Below are 20,277 nucleotides of genomic sequence, written 5' to 3'. Positions count from 1 at the left end.
ATCAATAATTCACCAAACGGATACCGAAATGACTATAATCAAGTTAGCTTTCCACAGAATTAAACCCCACTAAATTTGGAGTTACAAAGAGAGATTAATTACAGTTTTAGTGAAGGTCTGTCCAATTACTAATTTTGCAGAAATCTACTTTATGACCTTCAAATTCAACATCGTCTACCAAATACATCGTAACTCCAAATTTGAAGAAATTTAAATGACAACAAGGGTATATTTCTAATTGATTAAACAAATTTGAAGTTTATTTTGTGTGGTGAGTAACACTAGTATTAGTATTAACTTATTTAAGAGTGATAAAAATATCACAGTTCCTTCAAGTTAAGAATGGTCATAATACCATAATCCTTTTGATTTAAGAATGGTTCAAGTACCATAAGAAAGTGGTCTCAGGACCATATCAGAGTGGTCATAGCATCATATTAGAATGGACTTATAACCATAGCGCACTGGTTTTAGTACCATATTTGATGGTGTAATTCTTGCCCGATATTATTTATCGGTATCAGTAGAACTGAGCTGTTTTACCCTGGGACTTCGTGGTTGATCGTCTGTCTTGCACAATTTTGGACAGTGCCGCGAAACGTCTTAAAAAGAGCATATTGACCTGCAACTCAAGCGAGTAATCTCTTCGGTGACTGAAAATTATTTTTAACGGTTTCTTACCTCCGAAAACAACATTTTCTTTGACTGTCCGAGTAGCAGAAATGTTTGGAGCATGTGCAGTTTCAGAAATAACATTATAGCAGTATTGCATAATAATCATGCAATGTCTGATTTGATCTTTGATTTGCTGCAACAACTCTCTAATAAGGATGCTTCACTCATGGCTTGTGTTATTTGGAGTATTTGGAAGCAAAGGAATAACCGTATTTGGAACAATGTGATTGACGCACAAAATTTTGTCTTTTCACGAGCTGCTACCTTGATTAATGATTGGTGTGCTGTGTAGCAGGCTAGACCTGATGTGATGGGGCAGCGTACGACTATTGAGATTAAATGGAAGAAGCCGGCTAATGGGCGAGTGAAATGTAATATTGATGCATCTTTTTCACCGCTTAATAATAGAGTTGGGATAGGTGTTTGTATTCGAGATGAGAAAGGCGCTTTTGTGGTAGCGAAGCTTGATCAATTTTCACCAATTTGTGATGTTCGTGTCGGCGAAGCTCTTGGCTTCTTGTCAGCACTATATTGGGTTCATGAATTAAATTTAGGACCAGTGAATTTTGAACTTGACTCGAAGTTGGTGATAGATGGTTTCCATTCAAATAATCATGATGTTACCGAGTTTGGAGAAATCGTCTCACATTTATGTTAACATAGTGTTGAGTTTATTATAGGCAAGCAAATGAGGTTGCTCATAGTTTAATTTTGATAGTAAGAAGAGTTATCACCAACCTTGGAAATTAAGGATTTTTCGTTTACCCCTGCGCGAATTTTTTTTTAATAACTCTTCTTACTTAATAACTTGGTATATCAAAAGGATGTTATCCATAATTTTTTTTAATAACTCATAGTCTCACTTAAATGCCTATTTACCCCCTACAAAATTAAGAATTTTTCGTTTACCCCCTGCGCGAATTTTTTTTCCATTTACCCCCTGCAATGTTAAAAAACTTTCATTTTGCCCCCTAGATAGACAAGTGGGCATCTGACTGTGCATCTTTGCTGACGTGACATGCACACGTGAAAATGCATTAAATTTTTATTTATTTTTAAAAATCCACATCAGTTAATATATTTTTTTAAAAAAATAATAATAATTTTTTTTTAAAAAAACATTTCTTAAAACTTTAATATTTTTTTTACTGCCAAAAAAAATTCAAAAAAAATTGTTTTTTAAAAAACAAAATTCATAAAACTTTATTATTCTTTTTTTAAGAATTTTTAAAAATAATAAAAAATAATTTTAACAAATAAATTTTAAAAATAATAAACTTATTTAAAAAAAATTATTTTCTATTATTTTTACAAATTTATAAAACTTAAGTATTAATTTTTTTTACAGTAAAAAAAATTATTAAAAAACACATAATAATAAAGTTTTAAGAGTTTTTTTATAAAAGAAAAATTATTATTTTTTTGATAGTAAGAAGAGTTATTAAAAAAACATAATAATAAAGTTTTAAGAGTTTTTTTATAAAAAAATTATTACTGTTTTTTACAGTAAAAAAAAATTATTATAAAAAAATTATAATAAATTTTTAAATTGTTTTTAAAAAAAAATTAAAAAAATTTTCAATTTTTTTTTTAAAAAAAATATTAACTGACATGGATTTTTAAAAATAAATATAAATTTAATGTATTTCCATGTGTGCATGCCACGTAAAAAAAATCATCTAGGGGGCAAAATGAAAAAATCTTGACATTGCAGGGGGTAAACAGAAAAAAAATTCGCACAGGAGGGTAAACGAAAAATCCCTGATTTTGCAGGGGGGTAAATAGGCATTTACCCTATTATTTATTCATATAAATTCACTCTTCTATAAAAAAACTAACCTTTTACAAGAGAAATTTCTAAAATGTATTAAACATGACCACGAAAAAATTCAAATTTTTAAGCGCAAAAAATAAAAATATAAAAATTCATATTTCATTCATCCATTTTTAGTTTAAGTTAATCTTTTGCTAGAGAGATTTCTTTGAGTAGAGATGTAGGTCACATGGTAACTACAAAAAAATAGATCCCCGTATTAATATATGAGTTTTGTTTTTTATCTCATATATGAGTATTGTACATATTTTTTCTTTTTTTATTAATATAATAAAGAGATATAAGTTGGGGGTGAAGCATGTTTTGTCCCCTGATGTCTAGATATTACAATAAAATAGTTGAGGGTGTATATATATACCCTCGTAGAAATTACAATAAAATAGGCATCTATATTAAATATATGAGTAGAAATATAATGTTCGATAAAAATTACAAAAAAAAGGCATTTATATTAATATGAGTATAAATATATGTCGCTGTTGAAACTATACAAAAATAGCCCTCGTATTAATATATGAGTAAAAATATAGGTCTCTGGAAACAACACAATGTCACATATAAAGGTATTATATATAAATGAGTAGAAATATAGGTCGATGTATCGAAACAAAACAATGTCACCTATAAAAGTATTAAAAAAAATGGACTCGTATTAATATATGAGTAAAAATATAGGTTTCATAGAAAAAACATAGGGCCATAGAAATCACAAAAAAAATTAGCTCCTCGTATTAATATATCGGTATAAATATTGATCTCGTAGATTATTAAAAAACAAACAACCTTATTAATATATGAGTAAAAATATAGGTCCAATATAAATAGGAGAAATCCTTTAGAAATCCTTTATGGGATCAAGGACCAATATATATACAGACGGGATCAGGAAAAAACAAAGAGTTAAACGCATAACACTTCACTTTCAAAACACCTCCGTACGTATATTTTTCATCATTTGGACAATCAGAAACGTCACTACACTTAAACATAGCTGCAATGAAAATCAGAATAAAAGAATGTTATTAAAATGGGTTAAAATATTTTGTAGGATGTAACTACGAAAATTTGAACATGATGATAAAAAATGCTTACATTTATAAATTTTCCCCTTTGCAACAAGAAAGAGGGAAAAAAATATAATAACATAAACAATCTTGATAGCTTCAGCCATATTTTATCCCCTTTGTGTGTTAGAAATAGAATATTATTTTTTCACTTTATAATTTATGAAGTTCATCTTCTCCTTACATACATTATATAGTTCTTGACGCTAAGTACACGTGTTATTTACCGCTTTAGCGCACTTAGTAAAAATGTCACATAAAAACTTAAAAATTACAAAAGAGGAATAATATTCTTGTTGGATATTTCATGTCTCTTAAGTACATCAAAGTGTTATATGACCCATTACCATTATAAAATTAATTGCGTTAGATGCATATTTGGTCCCTTATGTTAAATTGGTTCCTTATGTTTTAAAAGTTTTAAGTTGGTCCCTCAAGTTTCTAAAATTTGAATTATTTAGTCATATAAAAAGTTTAATCATAAAACAAATAAAAAATTAAGACATTGTTGTGAGTCTTGTGAGTTGTAACGATAATAAACATCACATATAAAAATAAACTTATGCACACATTGGGTAAAAATATAAATAAATATAACATATAAAATACTTAAATATGCACATATAAATGTTATTTTAATAACGTGTTTGCGAACGAGTCTACGCAGGGTGGGAGAAAAATCTCATGCTCATCCCCAAACCTCCATTGGGGGGCTTTTTTTCATCACTGCGGGAAAAAAATTTCCGTTTTCAAGTTCTATACGGGGCACTCTCCACGGAAATGCACATTTATAGATCATATTGACATCCCTACATGAAAATAGGGGATAAAGTTGGGTTAGGACACGTCTACGCGGAATGATCCGTTTATTGACTCGAGAGAGTACATAAATATAAATTAGTACATCGTTTGTATACATACTTGATGTCTTTAGAGTAAGTAGAGGATAAGATAACCGAAAACAATGTGACAAATTGTACTAAATTCAAATCAAACATCCATCATCATATTTCTACTTACTTTTTTTTTTTTTTGAAGCAACTACTTACTTTCTTATTGATTTTACAATTAGTGTCATATACCTCTTATCTGACAATTTATCACGATACAATCTTCCTCCTCCAACCACCAACGCTAACGATTGTGGCACCTTCTCTAACTCCTTTGCAATCATGGATTCAAAATCAGCGCCATAATTTTTACCTTTCATGTGCCACGCTCTTGACATCCTCCTCCATCTATCTCTAACCAATTTGGAAAATTATTAAGAAAGTATGGGGTTAGGAGCAATTCTTAGTTGGGCACAATCTCAAACAAAATTCATTTAGGCACACACCCATAAAAGATAAAAAAATAAATGTAAAATAATTTAGTCACATCATCTAATATTAATTAATCATTTTATGTTTTAGTTTTTGAAAATAACGTTTGTGTGCGCAACACCTTTTAATTATTTGGTGTTGTGCCTAAGGAAGTGTTCTTCATGGGGTTAGACATAAGGTTGGATCCCTCTATATCATCCTCAAATTAGTGGGCAAGTAGAAGTATCTAACAGGGAGTTATAGAACGTTTTAGAAAAAACCGAATGTTGGTCTACAAAGGATTGGTCTCTTAAGTTAGATGGTGCACTATGGGCCATTAAAAACTTAAATTTTAAGTTTAAAGATGCTTAAAAAAAACGTAATAAACTCAAGACTATGTAATACAGTTGGAACACAGCTCCAAGATTCCAAGATTCTCCTTCATCTTTGCTCCTCTTTTTCCTCCATCATCTTCCACATGAAGTTTTGATCAAGCAACTTAGATTTGCTCAGCAGTTATCTCCTTTATGGACGGCCACAAAAATTGATTGTGCTTTTGGTTCTCACGAAGATCTGAACCACTTTCAAAGTCTTCTCCATCTTTATCCCCTGGTTTGCTTCACCTCATAGCTGTGGTATCCTCTCAGTGTTATCATCCTCTTGATAACCTTCTCCCTGGTTTGCCTTTTCTTTCTTTTGCTTTCTTGAGTTTTCTAATTTTCCTTTTTATCTTTTGCTTCCTATAATCATGAACAACAATGATCAAACCATGAACAACCAGTATCAACTCTCCAAACCTGAAGCAAAAAACCAGAAAAGGACTAACACTACAACCAACAGTATCCAAATAACCACATCAACAAATAACCAAATCTCAACCAATAATACCCACACAATCAAAGAAACAAACAACCAATTTTCAACCAACAATACACAAATCCTCACAACAACAAGAAATCAAATAAACATCCCTCAAAACCAGATCTTTACTATAGAGACCCAAAGACAAACTGAAACCAGAAATAATTTCCCCAACTTTATTCCACGAGAAGACATGCCAGAATCTTCTAATGCAAGAAATCAACCCCCCCCACAATCAAACATCCCAAGATCTTTCCTTTATTCTGATAATGTCATACATGAAGGTCTATCAGCTTGTAATCACAGCATTATTGGAAAAATCATCACTGCAAAACCTATACATATTAGTTCAATCCAAAATGGACTGGAAAGTATATGGGGATCACCACCTGGCCTAAAAGTCCAAGAATTAGGAGGAAAAATTCTACAATTCTTCATGAATGAACCTGCTGACATTGACAGAATTCTATACGGAAACCCGTGGATCTTTCGCAATTCTTGGTTGGTGGTAAAACCATGGGACCGGGAAACAGATTATCACGAAATCGATTTTGATCATATTCCTGTTTGGATTCAACTATGGGGACTCCCAACTCACTGCAAAACCAAACAGATGGGAGCAAGCATTGGGGAGCTAATAGGAAAAGTTGAGGCCTCTGAGTTCTATGAATACCCGGGAAAGAAAATCATAATAAAAATAAAAGTAGCCATCAACATTAACAACCCCATCACTTCTGGAATACACGTGGGAAACCCCACAGATGGAACTTGCTGGGTTGACTACAGATATGAAAAACTCCCACAGGTATGTTTCAAGTGTGGGATGATTGGACACGCTGATAAACTCTGCAGAAATCAGGCTCTAGTGCTGGATACTCTAGCACCTCTAGGTCCATGGATAAGGTCCACACAGTATGGAAAAAGGAAGATGGAAGAAAAGGATAGAAAATACTACAGCAACCCTTCGCATGCAAAAAACTTTGGCCAATACAGCCCCCCAGTGCCAACAGACTTGCTTGAAAAACTAGCAGCCATGAGGGTCAACACTGCCCAGGCAAACCAGACTCAACAGACTCAGAACCATCCTACCAACCTCTCCCCCCAATATAATGAGAATTCTCCTAGGAAAGACATGCACTCACAACAAGGGGAAAGGAATAAAAAATCTCACCAACTAAGCTACAACCAGGAAGCAACAAAAAATTCCACGGGTGATATAATCATGACGGAACAAAGCCCAACAACCAAAAGACAAAAAATGGAAGAATTATCAAGGGTAGGCACTGCTAGGCAGGCCAGCCCACAGCCATGAAGTTCATATCTTGGAACTGTCGAGGGATCGGCAACCCAAAGACAGTAAGAGCCTTCAAGAAGCTCCTTGCCAACCATAAACCTGATATCTTCTTCCTTATGGAGACCAAACTACAGGACACTCAATATCTGTTTCTCAACACCTACAAGGACACCTACTCTACTCACTTTGTTAACTGCTCAGTTGCCGGTGGGGGCAGAGCTGGGGGGTTAGCTCTCATCTGGAATCATTGTACTTTAAATGTGGACATAATAAACTCTGAGTTACACTACATTGATATGCTAATAAACACCCACACTGACACTCAAAAATGGAGAATCACTTGCATATATGGCTACTCTCAAGCCAATAATAAGTTTCTTACCACGCAATTAATTAATGATCTCTCTTGTACTAATATATGTTCCACGTGGCTAATGATGGGGGATTTCAACCTGGTCCTCACTAATGAGGAAAAACTAGGGGGAAAACCCCTTGAACCAAATATAACCTCCAGTTTTAGAAATACTTTAAGTCTTTGTGATTTGCAGGATTTAGGGTACAACGGCAGCATCTACACTTGGACAAACAAGCAACCAGGGGAACAATTAATAAAATCCAGGCTGGATCGCTTCTTAGCAACTTCTGATTGGAAAACAAAGTTTCCTAACTACATCAATAATCATCTGTTTAGATATAAATCTGACCATTGTCCTATTTTACTTGAATTTTCCCCTTATGTTAAACACAGATCCCACACAAAACAACAATTCAGCAAAAAATTTGAACAAATATGGACAACTGATGCTCAACATACAACTATTGTAAAGGAGGCATGGCAACAAAACCAGGGCAGAATTGGAACAAAGCTGCAACATACTCTTGAAGCTTTACATAATTGGGGCAGGAAAACGTTTGGTATAATACCAAAAAGAATAAAGGAAACTCAACAAGATCTCTACACCCTACAACAAAAGCAAGATAACCCTTCAATATCTCAGCAGATAATAGAAAAGGAAAGAGTCCTTGATGACCTTCTAGAAAAAGAAGAGATGTGGTGGAGTCAAAGATCCAGGGCCCTTTGGTTAATACACGGAGATAAAAATACTAAATTCTTCCATCAAAAAGCTAGTCAACGCAGAAGGAAAAACACTATTGAAGCCATAAAGGACCAGATGGATGTTACTCACACTAACCTAGACGAAATTGAAACTATCTTCCTTAACCACTTCCAACAACTTTTCACCTCTCAGCCTATTTTTAATGTGGATAACACTGTACAGGTGGTTAAAAACAGAGTGGACCAGAACATGTATGAGCATCTTAACAACGATTTTACCGAGGAAGAGGTTTTTCAAGCCATCAAAGACATGAAGAGCCTCGCGGCTCCAGGCCCTGATGGCTTACCAGCCAGATTCTATCATACTTATTGGGACATTGTGGGCAAAGACATCACTAGAGAAATTCTTCAAGTTCTCAACCATGGTGGTAACCCAGCACCCTTCAATGACACACACATCTGCCTTATACCAAAAATAAACAAACCCTCTGCCCCTAGTGAATTCAGACCTATATCCCTCTGTAATGTGACCCTCAAGATAATCACAAAAACCATAGCCAATAGATTAAAAACTATCCTCCCTAACCTGATTAGCCACAACCAGAGCGCTTTTGTCCCCGGCAGACTTATCACTGACAACACCCTTGTCGCAAATGAGATCTTCCACTACCTCAATCAAACCAATAGACAGAATGGGTATGTGGGCATAAAAACGGACATGGCCAAAGCCTACGACAGAGTGGAGTGGGGCTTCCTACAAGCCACCTTAGAATCTATGAATTTTCCTCCCAAGATTATTAACACTATTATGCAATGTGTCACTACTGTGTCTTTCTCCATTCTCATTAACGGCAGCCCTACAAAGGCTTTTCTACCAACTAGGGGTCTTAGACAGGGAGACCCCCTCTCTCCCTATCTTTTCATTTTGTGTGCAGATGTTCTCTCTGCCCTTATCTCATCAGCTCAGGAAAATAAACTCATCCATGGAGTTAAAATTGCACCTCGAGCTCCTGAGATAACACACCTATTTTTTGCTGATGACAGTATCATGTTTTGCAGGGCTACTATTGAAGAAACTGAGCACATGAAAATGCTTATTTCAAAATACCAACAAGCTTCAGGTCAGCTGGTTAACTACCACAAATCGGAACTCATTTTTAGTAAAAAGGTCAATCACTCTATTAGGATGACAATTCAACAAATCCTCCCCATGACTATGGTGGACCACTTCTCTAAATATCTAGGTCAACCAACTGTCATTGGTAGATCAAAGAAACAGGCTTTTAGTTTTATTCAAGACAAAGTTTGGAAAAAGCTAAAAGGGTGGAAAGAAAAGAATCTGTCTTTCGCGGGAAGAGGTACACTTATAAAAGCTGTAGCTCAAGCCATCCCTACTTACTTAATGAGCAGCTTTCTCCTCCCCAAAGGTCTATGCAACCTTTTAGAACAAATGTCCAGCAAATTCTGGTGGGGAAGCAATGTGGACCAAAGAAAAATCCACTGGGTTAATTGGAGGAAGACTTGCAAACAGAAAAATCAAGGTGGCATGGGATTCAGAGATATAAGAGCTTTTAATGAAGCCCTCTTAGCAAAACAGGGATGGAGAATCCTCACTGAACCAAACTCCCTCGTGGCCAAAATTTTGAAAGCAAAATACTTCCCTCATGGTAATTTCCTACAAGCCACTCAAGGTAAAAAATCTAGCTACTCTTGGCAGAGTATTCAGAAAGCTAGTTGGATCCTTAAAAAAGGATGCTTCTGGCTTGTGGAAAATGGGCAAAACATTAACATATGGGAGGATAGATGGATAAATCCTCAAGGAAATAGTACTACTTGGACCCCTAAACCAATCAACACAAACTTGGAAAAGGTTAAAGATCTCATCAACCCTACCACTCATACTTGGAATGAACCCGTCATCTCTAAAACTTTTTTCCCTATAGAGGCAAATCAAATTCTCCAAATCCCTCTGTCTAACACTATGACTGAAGACATCATTAGTTGGCAGGGTACAAAAGATGGAAACTACACAGTAAAGTCTGGTTATAATGCTCAGATGGAATGGGCAAATGTGGAATCTTCCCAAGCTCACACTAGTAACAATCACAAAGATGAACCTTTTTGGAACAAGATATGGAACATCAAGGTCCCTCCTAAACAAATTCACCTTCTCTGGAGAATTATGCACAATGCTATACCAGTTAAGACAAACCTCATAAAAAAAGGTATTTTAATTGACTCGCTATGCCCCAGATGTAACAAAGGCCCTGAAACTATTGATCACCTATTCCTACACTGTGAATGGGCACACCTTGTGTGGTTTTACTCTCCTCTAACCATCAAAACCACTAATATACAGCTTCATACTTTTCATGAATGGATTAAATACATGCTACACAACACAACAAAAGAGAGTATGCAAATCCTTTCCTCTATTACCTACAGTATATGGTTTGCTAGAAACAAAAAAGTCTTTCAGAACAAAGATATACCTGTAAATGAGACTGTGGATCGGGCTCTGAAAAATATACATGATTTCCAACACCACCTCACAGAAGCTTGCTTTGCTCCCACTAATTCGAAGCCGCCTTCGGTTAACCGTCACAACACAAGCTGGAATCCTCCTCCCCGAAACTTCCTAAAGCTCAATGTGGATGCTCATCTTTCGGATGATGGCCATTGGGGTTTAGGATGGGTCTTGCGAGGTGTTGACGGCCGCTGCGTTGGAGCGGTAACGAAGGTTCTCAAAGGCTCGGACGATGTGGCCATGGCTGAGGCGACTGGTCTACGTGAAGCTCTTACTTGGGTAGAAACGCAACACCTGAACAACGTTATTTTTGAATTGGATGCAGAAATAATAGTTACTGCTCTGAAGAAGAAGGATTATGCGCGAACTCAATGGGGTCAGATTGTGAAGCATTGCGCTAGGGTTCTTGACAACAACGATTCATTCTCTATTTCGTGGGTGAAGAGGGAAGGCAATAGCGCTGCACATGTTCTGGCACATTGGGCTTTAATTGAGCCAAATAGATACTGGCCCAATAACTTTCCTGTGTCTATTATGAACCAGGTCCAAAAAGACTTGGGGTGTGTATCATAATTTGCTTTTCAATAATATTTTTCAGTTTTCAAAAAAAAAAAAAAAAAAGCTCAAAAATAAGTTAATCCAAACGAGACCTAAATAACCAAGCGGATTATCTCTCGGATTTACGAAATGATCATAATTGATAAATAAATAAATAAATAAATAAATAAGAAAGAAGAAAGTGGTGTGACATGTTATTCTCATGTTTTGTTAAAACTGGCATTTTTCTACATAAAATTATTTAAAAAATATATAAAATACCATTAAATTACTATAAAGTAGTAGAAATTATTGGTAAAAAATAAAAAAATACTAGTTAAAATTCAATAAAGACAGAAAAAAATCAGGAAATTTTTTGTATTATTTATTTTTTAATGGAAATATTTCGAATAAAAAACAATATCAGATAATTAGGAAAAAAATACCAAAAAAATTTCAAATTTAATAAATAGAAAGATTATATATATTTCTAATAGGAAAACAAATATATAATTATTTCTAGAATAATGCTCAGAATGCGTAGAACGGAACAACGAAGCTAAGGCGTTGCTAGTGGTAATGAACTTCAGTCACGGATGGGAAATTAGTGTAGGGCTTAAGGTGTTAACCAATAAAAATCAGTATATTAATTCATTGTATATAGTACTAGTTTAGTTTTATTTTATTTTCTTGGGAGGGGGTTATTTGCTTTATGTGGATTAACCCATATTTTAAACGATTTTTTCGAACTAGATTAATATTTTTATCGGATGTCTCCTAAGAGACAATTAGATTAATATTTTAAGATCCAATTCCTACATTTATTCGAATTTGATGGACCGATCCATACGGACTATCTCATTGTCACATATTTACCCTCACTATAAGAAAATGTATGATTTGCTATCAAAATTTTGCTATAAACTGCATTTCTAGTTAATCCCAATTAAAAATCCCACTGTTTGACCGATGCGTTTTTTTTTTTACCCATTTGACCGATTAACTTCAAAAACTTTTATTAACTCATTTTTTCTTTATTTTTTTATTTATTTTTCTTTATTTTTTTATTGTTCCATCACTATTACTTTATTTTTCCATTATTTATTATTTTATTTTTCATACTTATTAGTTATTACTGCATTTAACAAATTAAAAATTTCTTCAAGTGTGCAGTCTAATTATAGGAGTTGGATCCACTCTCAGAATCTCTCAAAATCGAAAGAAGAAAATCTCATCCTCATCTCTCAGAATCACTTATTCACAATCGCTTCTTCACAATTTGTTTCATCACCATCAACACCGAATCCCTAACTCGGTCTCGTTCAAAATCTCCTTCGTCACCAACGCCGTTCATCACCATCTTCGATTCATCACCAAATCGCATTCTCTGATTCATCACCAACGCCGTTCATCACCATCGTCGATGCATCCAATTTCTTCATCTTTCGAATCTGGAATTCACCATTGCACCATCGCCGATTCATTCCTGATTCACTGATACGCCGCATTTTTCTGATCTATTATTGATTCGAGGTATCTAAAACTATGCTTAACTTCTCTTTTATGATTGATTAACTCAATATGTTGTTCTGAATATTGCAATATTATATATGAGTGATTGATTATGAAGTAGGATTTAGGTGTTTCAGCTTATATGTGTTTGATTTTGGTGTTTTTGATTTTACAATTACTCCAACCATAGATAAGATGAGAGCAGTGGAATTATTCTAGGTAATTGTATGTTGAGAATAATCTGATTTATTGAAAAAAATGAGAAGGAGGAAGTACTCTGATTTGCTAATATGAGAACTTCCTTAGTGCTCATTGAACCATATTACTTCGCAGCCGAACTCCATATTACTAACGCTCCCTTCCCCTAAGAATCGGAGGGTTAAAAAAAAAAAAACTTATTTGGACCATGCATGCTATGGATCAAATTAACATGCCATTTAGACTTCATATATTTGAGTTATAAAATTTTCTTTTGACTCAGTTTGAGTTATCAAATTAATTTTGTTTAAGTCAAAGTATATGAATAGGTAGGGTAGTTCTAATCATTATTGTCAAGGGACCAGATTCAAGAGAGACTTTGCAATTCTATTAATATATGGCTGGTAGAGTTTTAATTTTCAGTACTAAATTTTGTAGATTTAATTACTTGTTATGCAAAATTTAGTAGTAACTTCATAGTAGCTACTTTTAGTTCAAGTTTAAATAATTGTTGTACCGTGAATGTAGGAACTAGACAACTAGTTTGGTGGTTTGGTAATTGGTTGCAACTGGGATTAGTAGTGTCCAACAGTAACAGTTGGCTGCAGTTAATTGATGCATCAGAAGGATGGACACGAAGCACCAATTAACTGCCTCTTCAATTGGTTTAATATTTAGGAGAAGAGAGAAAATTGCATCTTAAGTTTAAAATCTAGATTTAAGTATCATTTTATTTAATAGTATGACATTAATATTTTCATTGATAATCAACAAAATTGAGTCTAGCAGAATGAACTAGTCTTCTACAATATAGCGCATCAATGTTCGAATATCAGCTATAAGTAACGTTTATATTTAATATCTTACAGTAATTGAAATCTGAAGAATACTTTACTCAAACAGGTTTTTGTGTTGTCCTAAAAATGTTTGAACTATGGATTTGTACCATATGAAATGAAATTCCTTTGAACTGGTGTTTTGATCTTGTAGAATATTGGCCTAGATAATATTTGCAAAAGGGGAAACTTCACATTGTTTGGGGTTTGGTGCATCTGAATTGTATGCTTTTGTAACACAAGAATAGAGTTAAGGGGGTTGAAGCATGAACTGTTATATCTTATTTACAGTTTCTGGTTAGATATTTGATTTGATGCTATGACATTTATTTTTCAAAAGCTAAAATGCATCCTTTTTTCTTCTTATTTTTAGTGTTCTCTAAAGTCTAAAACATCGTCTACTGCAGATCGAATGTGTGTCACGTATATAGAATTTGGACACCAACACGACACAGACACGTTTGATTATATTCAATCACACTTGTTTTCTCAAATTATATTATCAATTCTACATATTGGTGTTGGTGTTGTGCCTCTGTCTGTGCTCCATAGCATTTTTGTCTTTAAACATTTTTGTTCCATCTTTCTGACTTGCAAATTTCTGTCATCTATGCTTGCAGTGCAAGTGTGTTTGGAGTCTCAGCAGAATCTATGCAGTGTTCTTATGATACAAAAGGAAACAGTGTCCCAACTATTCTCATGCTAATGCAGGACCGTTTATATTCACAGGGAGAACTAAAGGTACAGAGTACATATCTTTGGAACTTGTAGCTTTTGAATTTTAGGCAAATTTTATTTATTTTTATTTCCAAAAATGTTAGGAATCCCTTAAGAAGGTTGATTTTACTTGGATGAATTCTATCATGGCAATGATAAAGGATCCTGAAGTTGATAAAGCATTTGGATGGGTGCTTGAAATGTAATTTTCTATATCTTCTCTAAATTGTATTTATCAGCTGCAAGTTTTTAATAAGTATCTTCTCTAAATTGTAGTTTTATCACTCTGGTTCTTTTTCCGATATCACTCTAGTTCTTTAAATAATTGGAACTTCATTTGTTAAAAGTTTTGTCAGATTGTATCTTTCTAGTTTAAGAACTTTTGACTCTTTCGCTTCATTATCTTTTTTGGTGTCACATGCTTCTGTCGAGATGGTTTCATGCGTAATAATTATTACTATACATCTGTAATTGTTGTTAATGTGTAATTTGTTTTCAGGGAACACCATCAAAGGAAGTTGATTCTGCCAAAGAAAGTTCAAAGCCTGAATGGCCATCTGTTTTGTCTAAGAGAAGTGGCCAGACTTCTATATTTCATCATAAGAAACCCACTTCTAGTGTTGATGCTGAAATTGTTGGTGGTTCTACCTTAAGTTCGCAGGCTATGCTGAAACAAGAGGTTTCTACTGCATCATCAAAAGCCGCTGCTCTTAAAAAAGGTATGTTGTTGTGTCCTACTCCCTCTGGTTCTAAATATAAGAGGATGTCTACTTTTTAGATTCATTGAGAATCTAATGTATTTAGTCTATATTATAGGCTAGATACATTGAATTCTCAATGTATCTAAAAAGTGGATGTTCTCTTATATTTCGGACCGGAGGGAGTAATAGATAAGCATCTATCTATGATTCCTAATGTCTTGTTCTAATATTGATGCCAGTTGACATTTTGAAGGCTTTAATTATATGATGTTTATGTAAAATTCAGGTGATCGAGTAAAATTTGTCGGTAACTTTCCACCTGCTGTCTCATCACTACAAAATTATTCTTCAAGGTAATTTATGGTATTGATGAATTATACATAGAAGTGTAATCTTATAGGTAATTTATGGTATTGATGAATTATTTGAAATTTATTTGAGCTTTAATTGTCTTACACATGCACTTGTCTAGTCTGCATTTGTTGTACAAATGTACTTAAAAGATCATATAGTCTACAATAATTGTTATACACATGCAATTGTCTGACCTTAGTCTTCATTTGTCGTACAAATGTGCGTATATCATCATAAAGTCTATAATAATTAGTCCTTGTTATGCCGATAATGTAGGGCGGATTCTAGCATGAGAGAGCCACTTATATGTCTCACTTGTGAGAGACTGAATTTCAACCGCTGGATGAGTTAAACGGTTGTGATGTTGTACCTGGAGAGAGGAAAATTCCTGCAGTTATACCAGGTGAATATTTTATTACTGCAGTCAGGGACATATTTTGGTACTCATAATTGATCGTAAGTGCATTATAGTTTCTTTGTTTGAATAGGTTCTCAATTTTGTAAATCTAGACTTGACTCAAATAGTTTCCTCAAATTGATGACTGAGCTTTTTCTTGCATATGTGCTGCCATGTGGGACTGAACTTTTGTGAGTTTTGTAACCACATTAATGAATGACCAAAGTGAATACTTCTGAAACTTTTGGAGAGGGTCTTTACGAGGGTTTAGAAAGTGAGGCTTCTAATTTGTTGGCAGAATGGGGTTATTTTACGCCGTTGCCTTGTGTTTTCTCTGCGTAAGGCTTGATATTCTATCCTGGAATTAATTTCCTCTGCTACCATACAATTGTGGCAAGGCAAGATGACTGCTTTGTTTTGTTTTCGAATCTTTGATGAAGCTATTCTATTTTTTAGTTTTGATGATCCTACTAGTGCCTCACCAACTAGTACCTTTGAATTTTGTCCAGTATAAAGCAGTTGTGTTCGGATATCGGATGATTAACTAATCATGTATATGTCTTTGATACAGGTTATTTCTGTCCTGCTTTGGCTAAGGCTGTAAAAACAATGAAGAAGGGAGAGAAAGTTCTCTTGAATATTAAGCCAGAATGTAAGTCAAGTTTTTGTTGTTATTATTAGAATTATGTTGATACATGTTTTGCTTGTATAAGTAGTTTATTGAGTTTTTTAAGTTCTGCAGATGCATTTGGTGAGAGTGGAAAACCTTCATCAGGAGATGATGGTGTTGTGCCTCCCAATGCTTCGCTCCAAATGGATCTTGGGTTGGTCTCGTGGAGGATTGTATCTGACATTACTAAGGATAAGAAGGTCCTTAAGAAGATCTTGAAGGAAGGAGAGGGATATGAAAGACCAAATGATGGAGCTATGGTTCTAGGTACAGTTTTGCTAATAAAAGCTTTTAAAGGTTTTTGTACTTTGATTTCATTTGTAAAGGTGAGAATATTATGTCTTCATTTTCTTTAGGTTTTTTTAGTTTTGACAAAGTTGGAAGATATACTTGATTACTTATATAATGCTAACATGTGTTTAGTTACTTTGTTATGCGTAAAATTTAGTCTTGTAGTTGTAAATCATGTTCATTTAATTAGGCTTATTTCGATTTTTTAATAGATGATAAATAATTTATAATTACCTTGAATTTTGGACATGAATTCATAATAAGCATTTTATAATTTTTTTTAAAAAAAGCTTGGATTTGGCTGCGAAATCGCTAGGAATGAGTAGCTAGAGATTTATTGTGAAATTGTTGTGAAATATCCTAGCGATTTAGTTAGGAAACATAAACATGTGAACATTATTTAACTAGGCCTTAATTGGGAACTAGCTAGGATATTCTATATATTAGTTGCTAGGAAATGTTTTTATAGGTGATTTGCCACCCAATCCATGCTATGCCTTATACGACAGCTAATTCACAACAAATTTGTAGCTAACGCTATTTTTTTTACCAAATAGAGCCTTTGTAACTAGGCACTACAAGAAAATACAGGATTTGCTACGACGTCCAATCAGGAAAATAAAATTCAAAGATTTCCAATTGTTATTTTTTTTTTTAATGTTTTTTTCAATATTTTTTAACACAGATAAATACTTTAATTCCACTAATAAGTGATATTATTTATTCAGGCGTGGTAGTGTTGCGGAGTCATCCCTTGTGTGTGTGGCGGGCTGCTCTTATGCTGAAAATTTGAATCACATGTTTTTTGAATGCCCAATTTTTAGTAAAGCGTAAGGTCGTATTCTAGTTCGGTTAGGTGTTCATAGCACCATATCAAATTCACCCCTTGACCATGTTCCACAATTTTGTGGTCTAGCTAATAATATCAAGTTTGAGAATGACATATTCAATATTATTTGGTTGACATGCTATTGGTAAGAAATAGTTATTTATTTCGGCAAAAGATTATCTTTATAGATGATAAAAATTCTCTACAATGTTGTTAATCTTCTATGCTTATACTCTTTAATGTTAGATAGTTTTTATCTTGTAATATTTCCGTTATGTTGGCACGTCTTGTGCTAAGGTAACCTTATCGATATATTTTTAACTTCTTAAAAAAAAAACTGAGACTTTTAAACTCAAAGAACAAGATTTTAGATGTGTTATAAAAATTTTGTTTTGGTAACAAGATTAGTGTAGATATCTTGGAAGAAGAAGATTTAGCATAGATATAATAATAATAACTGTATTAGTTTGATCGAAGTAACGAAAAAAATATGAAAAAATTTTGTTATAGAAAAAAAAGGGTAAATCTTTTTTTTTAAAAGAGTAAATCTTTTAACACAAAATAAGATAATTTTTTTGTTATAGAAAAAAAACAAATCTTTTAACACAAGTAAATCAATTAGACAAAGATACGGTAATCTATCTATCAGCATTTATTTCCAACGGTCAGAAAATTTTCACAATACTGCATGTTATAAATTCACCTCTTGTGTCTCAAACATTACATTACTACTTTCTTTTTTTCTCTCTTCCATTATTACAACATAATAATATCACATTTTTTGTTTGAGAGATCAAGATCAATAATCACTGCAACAGGTAATCACTCTTTGCTACATGTTTTTTCTTTCTTTGTTTTTCTTTTTCTATGAATTTTTTTTGTATTGTATGAAATGTTTTCTTATTCGTTATTGTACGTAATTGAACTTTTGTGTGGATCTTCATGTTAAATTAAGTTTGTTTTTGATAAAATTTTCATGTTAAAGTTAAACAACCTTTTTAGATGTTAATAATGTTATGGTGAATCTTGTCAAAAAGAAAACCTTTTGGATTTATAAATTAATCTCTCTTTCGTTAACTAACTCTAACATTGTCTTTTGCTTGAAACTTTTATTAATCACATAGTGTGAGAGATCAACCGTTGAGAAACTTTTATCAACTAGTATACTATATTTTCAAGATATTTAATTAAGATTATGGTATTACTTATTTCATTTTGAAAAAGATTTATTATTGTTGTTGTTTATAAATGCTTTGTGTCAAACTATATGATATCAGACCAAGTTATTTTTTATTGTTTAACTTATGTATGTAAACCATGTATTACATGTTATAGAATTAAATTCACATGAAAAGAAAGTTTTTTTTTATTTTATTTTAAATATTTGTGACAAATATTTCGCTTCAAATGTTTCAACAAGAACGGCATCATCATTGTTATTGTTACTATTGTAATCATGAGGACATGCTAAAATTTGTCAACTAATTTTTATGTGTATGATGTGCAGTTAAAGAATTTAAGTTTAAGATAAGTTTATTTTTATTTTTTCCACTAAGAAGGTTTTGTTATTGATAACTTTTATATTTGAATTTGTAGAAATGGGTCGTGGTGGTGGAAAAGTTACCTTGAAACACATTCAAAATGAGAAAATTCGGAAATCATCTTTCATTCAGAGAAGGAAAGGATTAACAAAAAAAGTGTCTAAATTTTCTAAAAACTTTAGAGTTGAAGTTTGCTTAATTGTGTGCGATGGTGATGGTGATAGTAAACCAATGACTTGGCCACAAGACTTCTCAACTCTACAATCCATGCTTACAAAATATGAGCAACAAAAGATTGAGACGACTCCAAAGAAATTTGATATGCAAGACTATTTTGCAAATAAGAAGAATATGGTTGAAGCTGAGATTTTGAACGTGCGCAAAAAGATCGCGATGAACAAATATCCAACATGGGGTCGACCTTTCAATAACTTGGAAATGGAGCAACTCAGAAGTTTCGTTGATATTGTAGATCTGAAGATTCAAGCCTGTAATCAAAGAATCAACATGGTGAAAAATATGCAACAAAGTGATGAAACCAATTTCATGCAAAATACTGCTCCGATGCAAAATGTGGCTTCAGAGAATGTTGCATCTCCACTATCAAGTCAACCTGATGATCTGATAAACCCCCTCATTGATATCAGTGAGATGATTGATTTCAGTGATCTTATGGAGTGGGATGAAATAATGGCTCAGGAGAATGATTTATCCTCCCATTCACATTCAAGTCAAGATGTGATGCATAGCATTCCTCAAATGCAACATGAATTTGGAAAGTTGGATGATCTAGTGGATAAATCTGATCAGGAATGGGCTACTCAGCTTGAGGATTTTGATGATTGGGCAGTCAATAAACTAAATAATGGTGATGGTTGGGTTAAGCAACCTTATATGTTTGAATGCCAAGATTTTTGCTTTTTATCTGAAATCGAACAACAATGTGGAACTTTGGATTCCTTTTACCAACCAAGATATGGATTTTAAACAAATTACCACATAATGTATTTTGCTTGGTGTGCACTTGTTCAATGAATTACAATAATTGTTTAATGATTAATAGTATTTACTCGTTCATCAA

At 33.4% G+C, this 20,277-nt stretch overlaps 2 protein-coding genes and 1 long non-coding RNA gene across 10 annotated transcripts; 2 read left to right on the top strand and 1 right to left on the bottom strand.

The window, feature by feature from the left end:
* Window positions 1–3,215: 3,215 nt before the first annotated feature.
* Window positions 3,216–3,807, bottom strand: LOC123893819. Its single transcript, XR_006803560.1, has 2 exons — window positions 3,602–3,807; window positions 3,216–3,500 (listed from the first exon to the last, which is right to left on the bottom strand). It is a non-coding gene; the product is annotated as an uncharacterized LOC123893819 (long non-coding RNA).
* A 2,121-nt stretch (window positions 3,808–5,928) lies between these two features.
* On the top strand, window positions 5,929–7,047 carry LOC123896011. Its single transcript, XM_045946469.1, has one exon. The coding sequence runs from the start codon at window positions 5,929–5,931 to the stop codon at window positions 7,045–7,047; it is 1,119 nt and encodes a 372-aa protein (XP_045802425.1).
* A 4,701-nt stretch (window positions 7,048–11,748) lies between these two features.
* Window positions 11,749–20,277, top strand: LOC123893817 (MADS-box transcription factor PHERES 1-like). Of its 8 annotated transcripts, XM_045943619.1 has the most exons (10): window positions 12,361–12,683; window positions 14,317–14,437; window positions 14,518–14,615; window positions 14,913–15,132; window positions 15,401–15,467; window positions 15,745–15,871; window positions 16,437–16,517; window positions 16,608–16,802; window positions 17,555–18,473; window positions 19,252–20,214. In XM_045943619.1, the coding sequence occupies exon 10, from the start codon at window positions 19,254–19,256 to the stop codon at window positions 20,181–20,183; it is 930 nt and encodes a 309-aa protein (XP_045799575.1). In that variant the 5' UTR covers window positions 12,361–12,683; window positions 14,317–14,437; window positions 14,518–14,615; window positions 14,913–15,132; window positions 15,401–15,467; window positions 15,745–15,871; window positions 16,437–16,517; window positions 16,608–16,802; window positions 17,555–18,473; window positions 19,252–19,253; the 3' UTR covers window positions 20,184–20,214. The 8 variants fall into 8 exon arrangements, with proteins under 8 accessions (XP_045799576.1, XP_045799580.1, XP_045799575.1 ...); XM_045943620.1 differs by having other exon boundaries at window positions 11,749–12,683; window positions 16,608–18,473; XM_045943618.1 differs by lacking the exon at window positions 14,518–14,615.

The sequence above is a fragment of the Trifolium pratense genome, linkage group LG7 (genome assembly GCF_020283565.1).
Source record: "Trifolium pratense cultivar HEN17-A07 linkage group LG7, ARS_RC_1.1, whole genome shotgun sequence".
In the NCBI taxonomy this organism is placed as follows: Eukaryota; Viridiplantae; Streptophyta; class Magnoliopsida; order Fabales; family Fabaceae; genus Trifolium; species Trifolium pratense.
The sequence above is the reverse complement of the archived record's forward strand: the minus strand, read 5'-3'. Positions and strand labels throughout refer to the sequence as shown.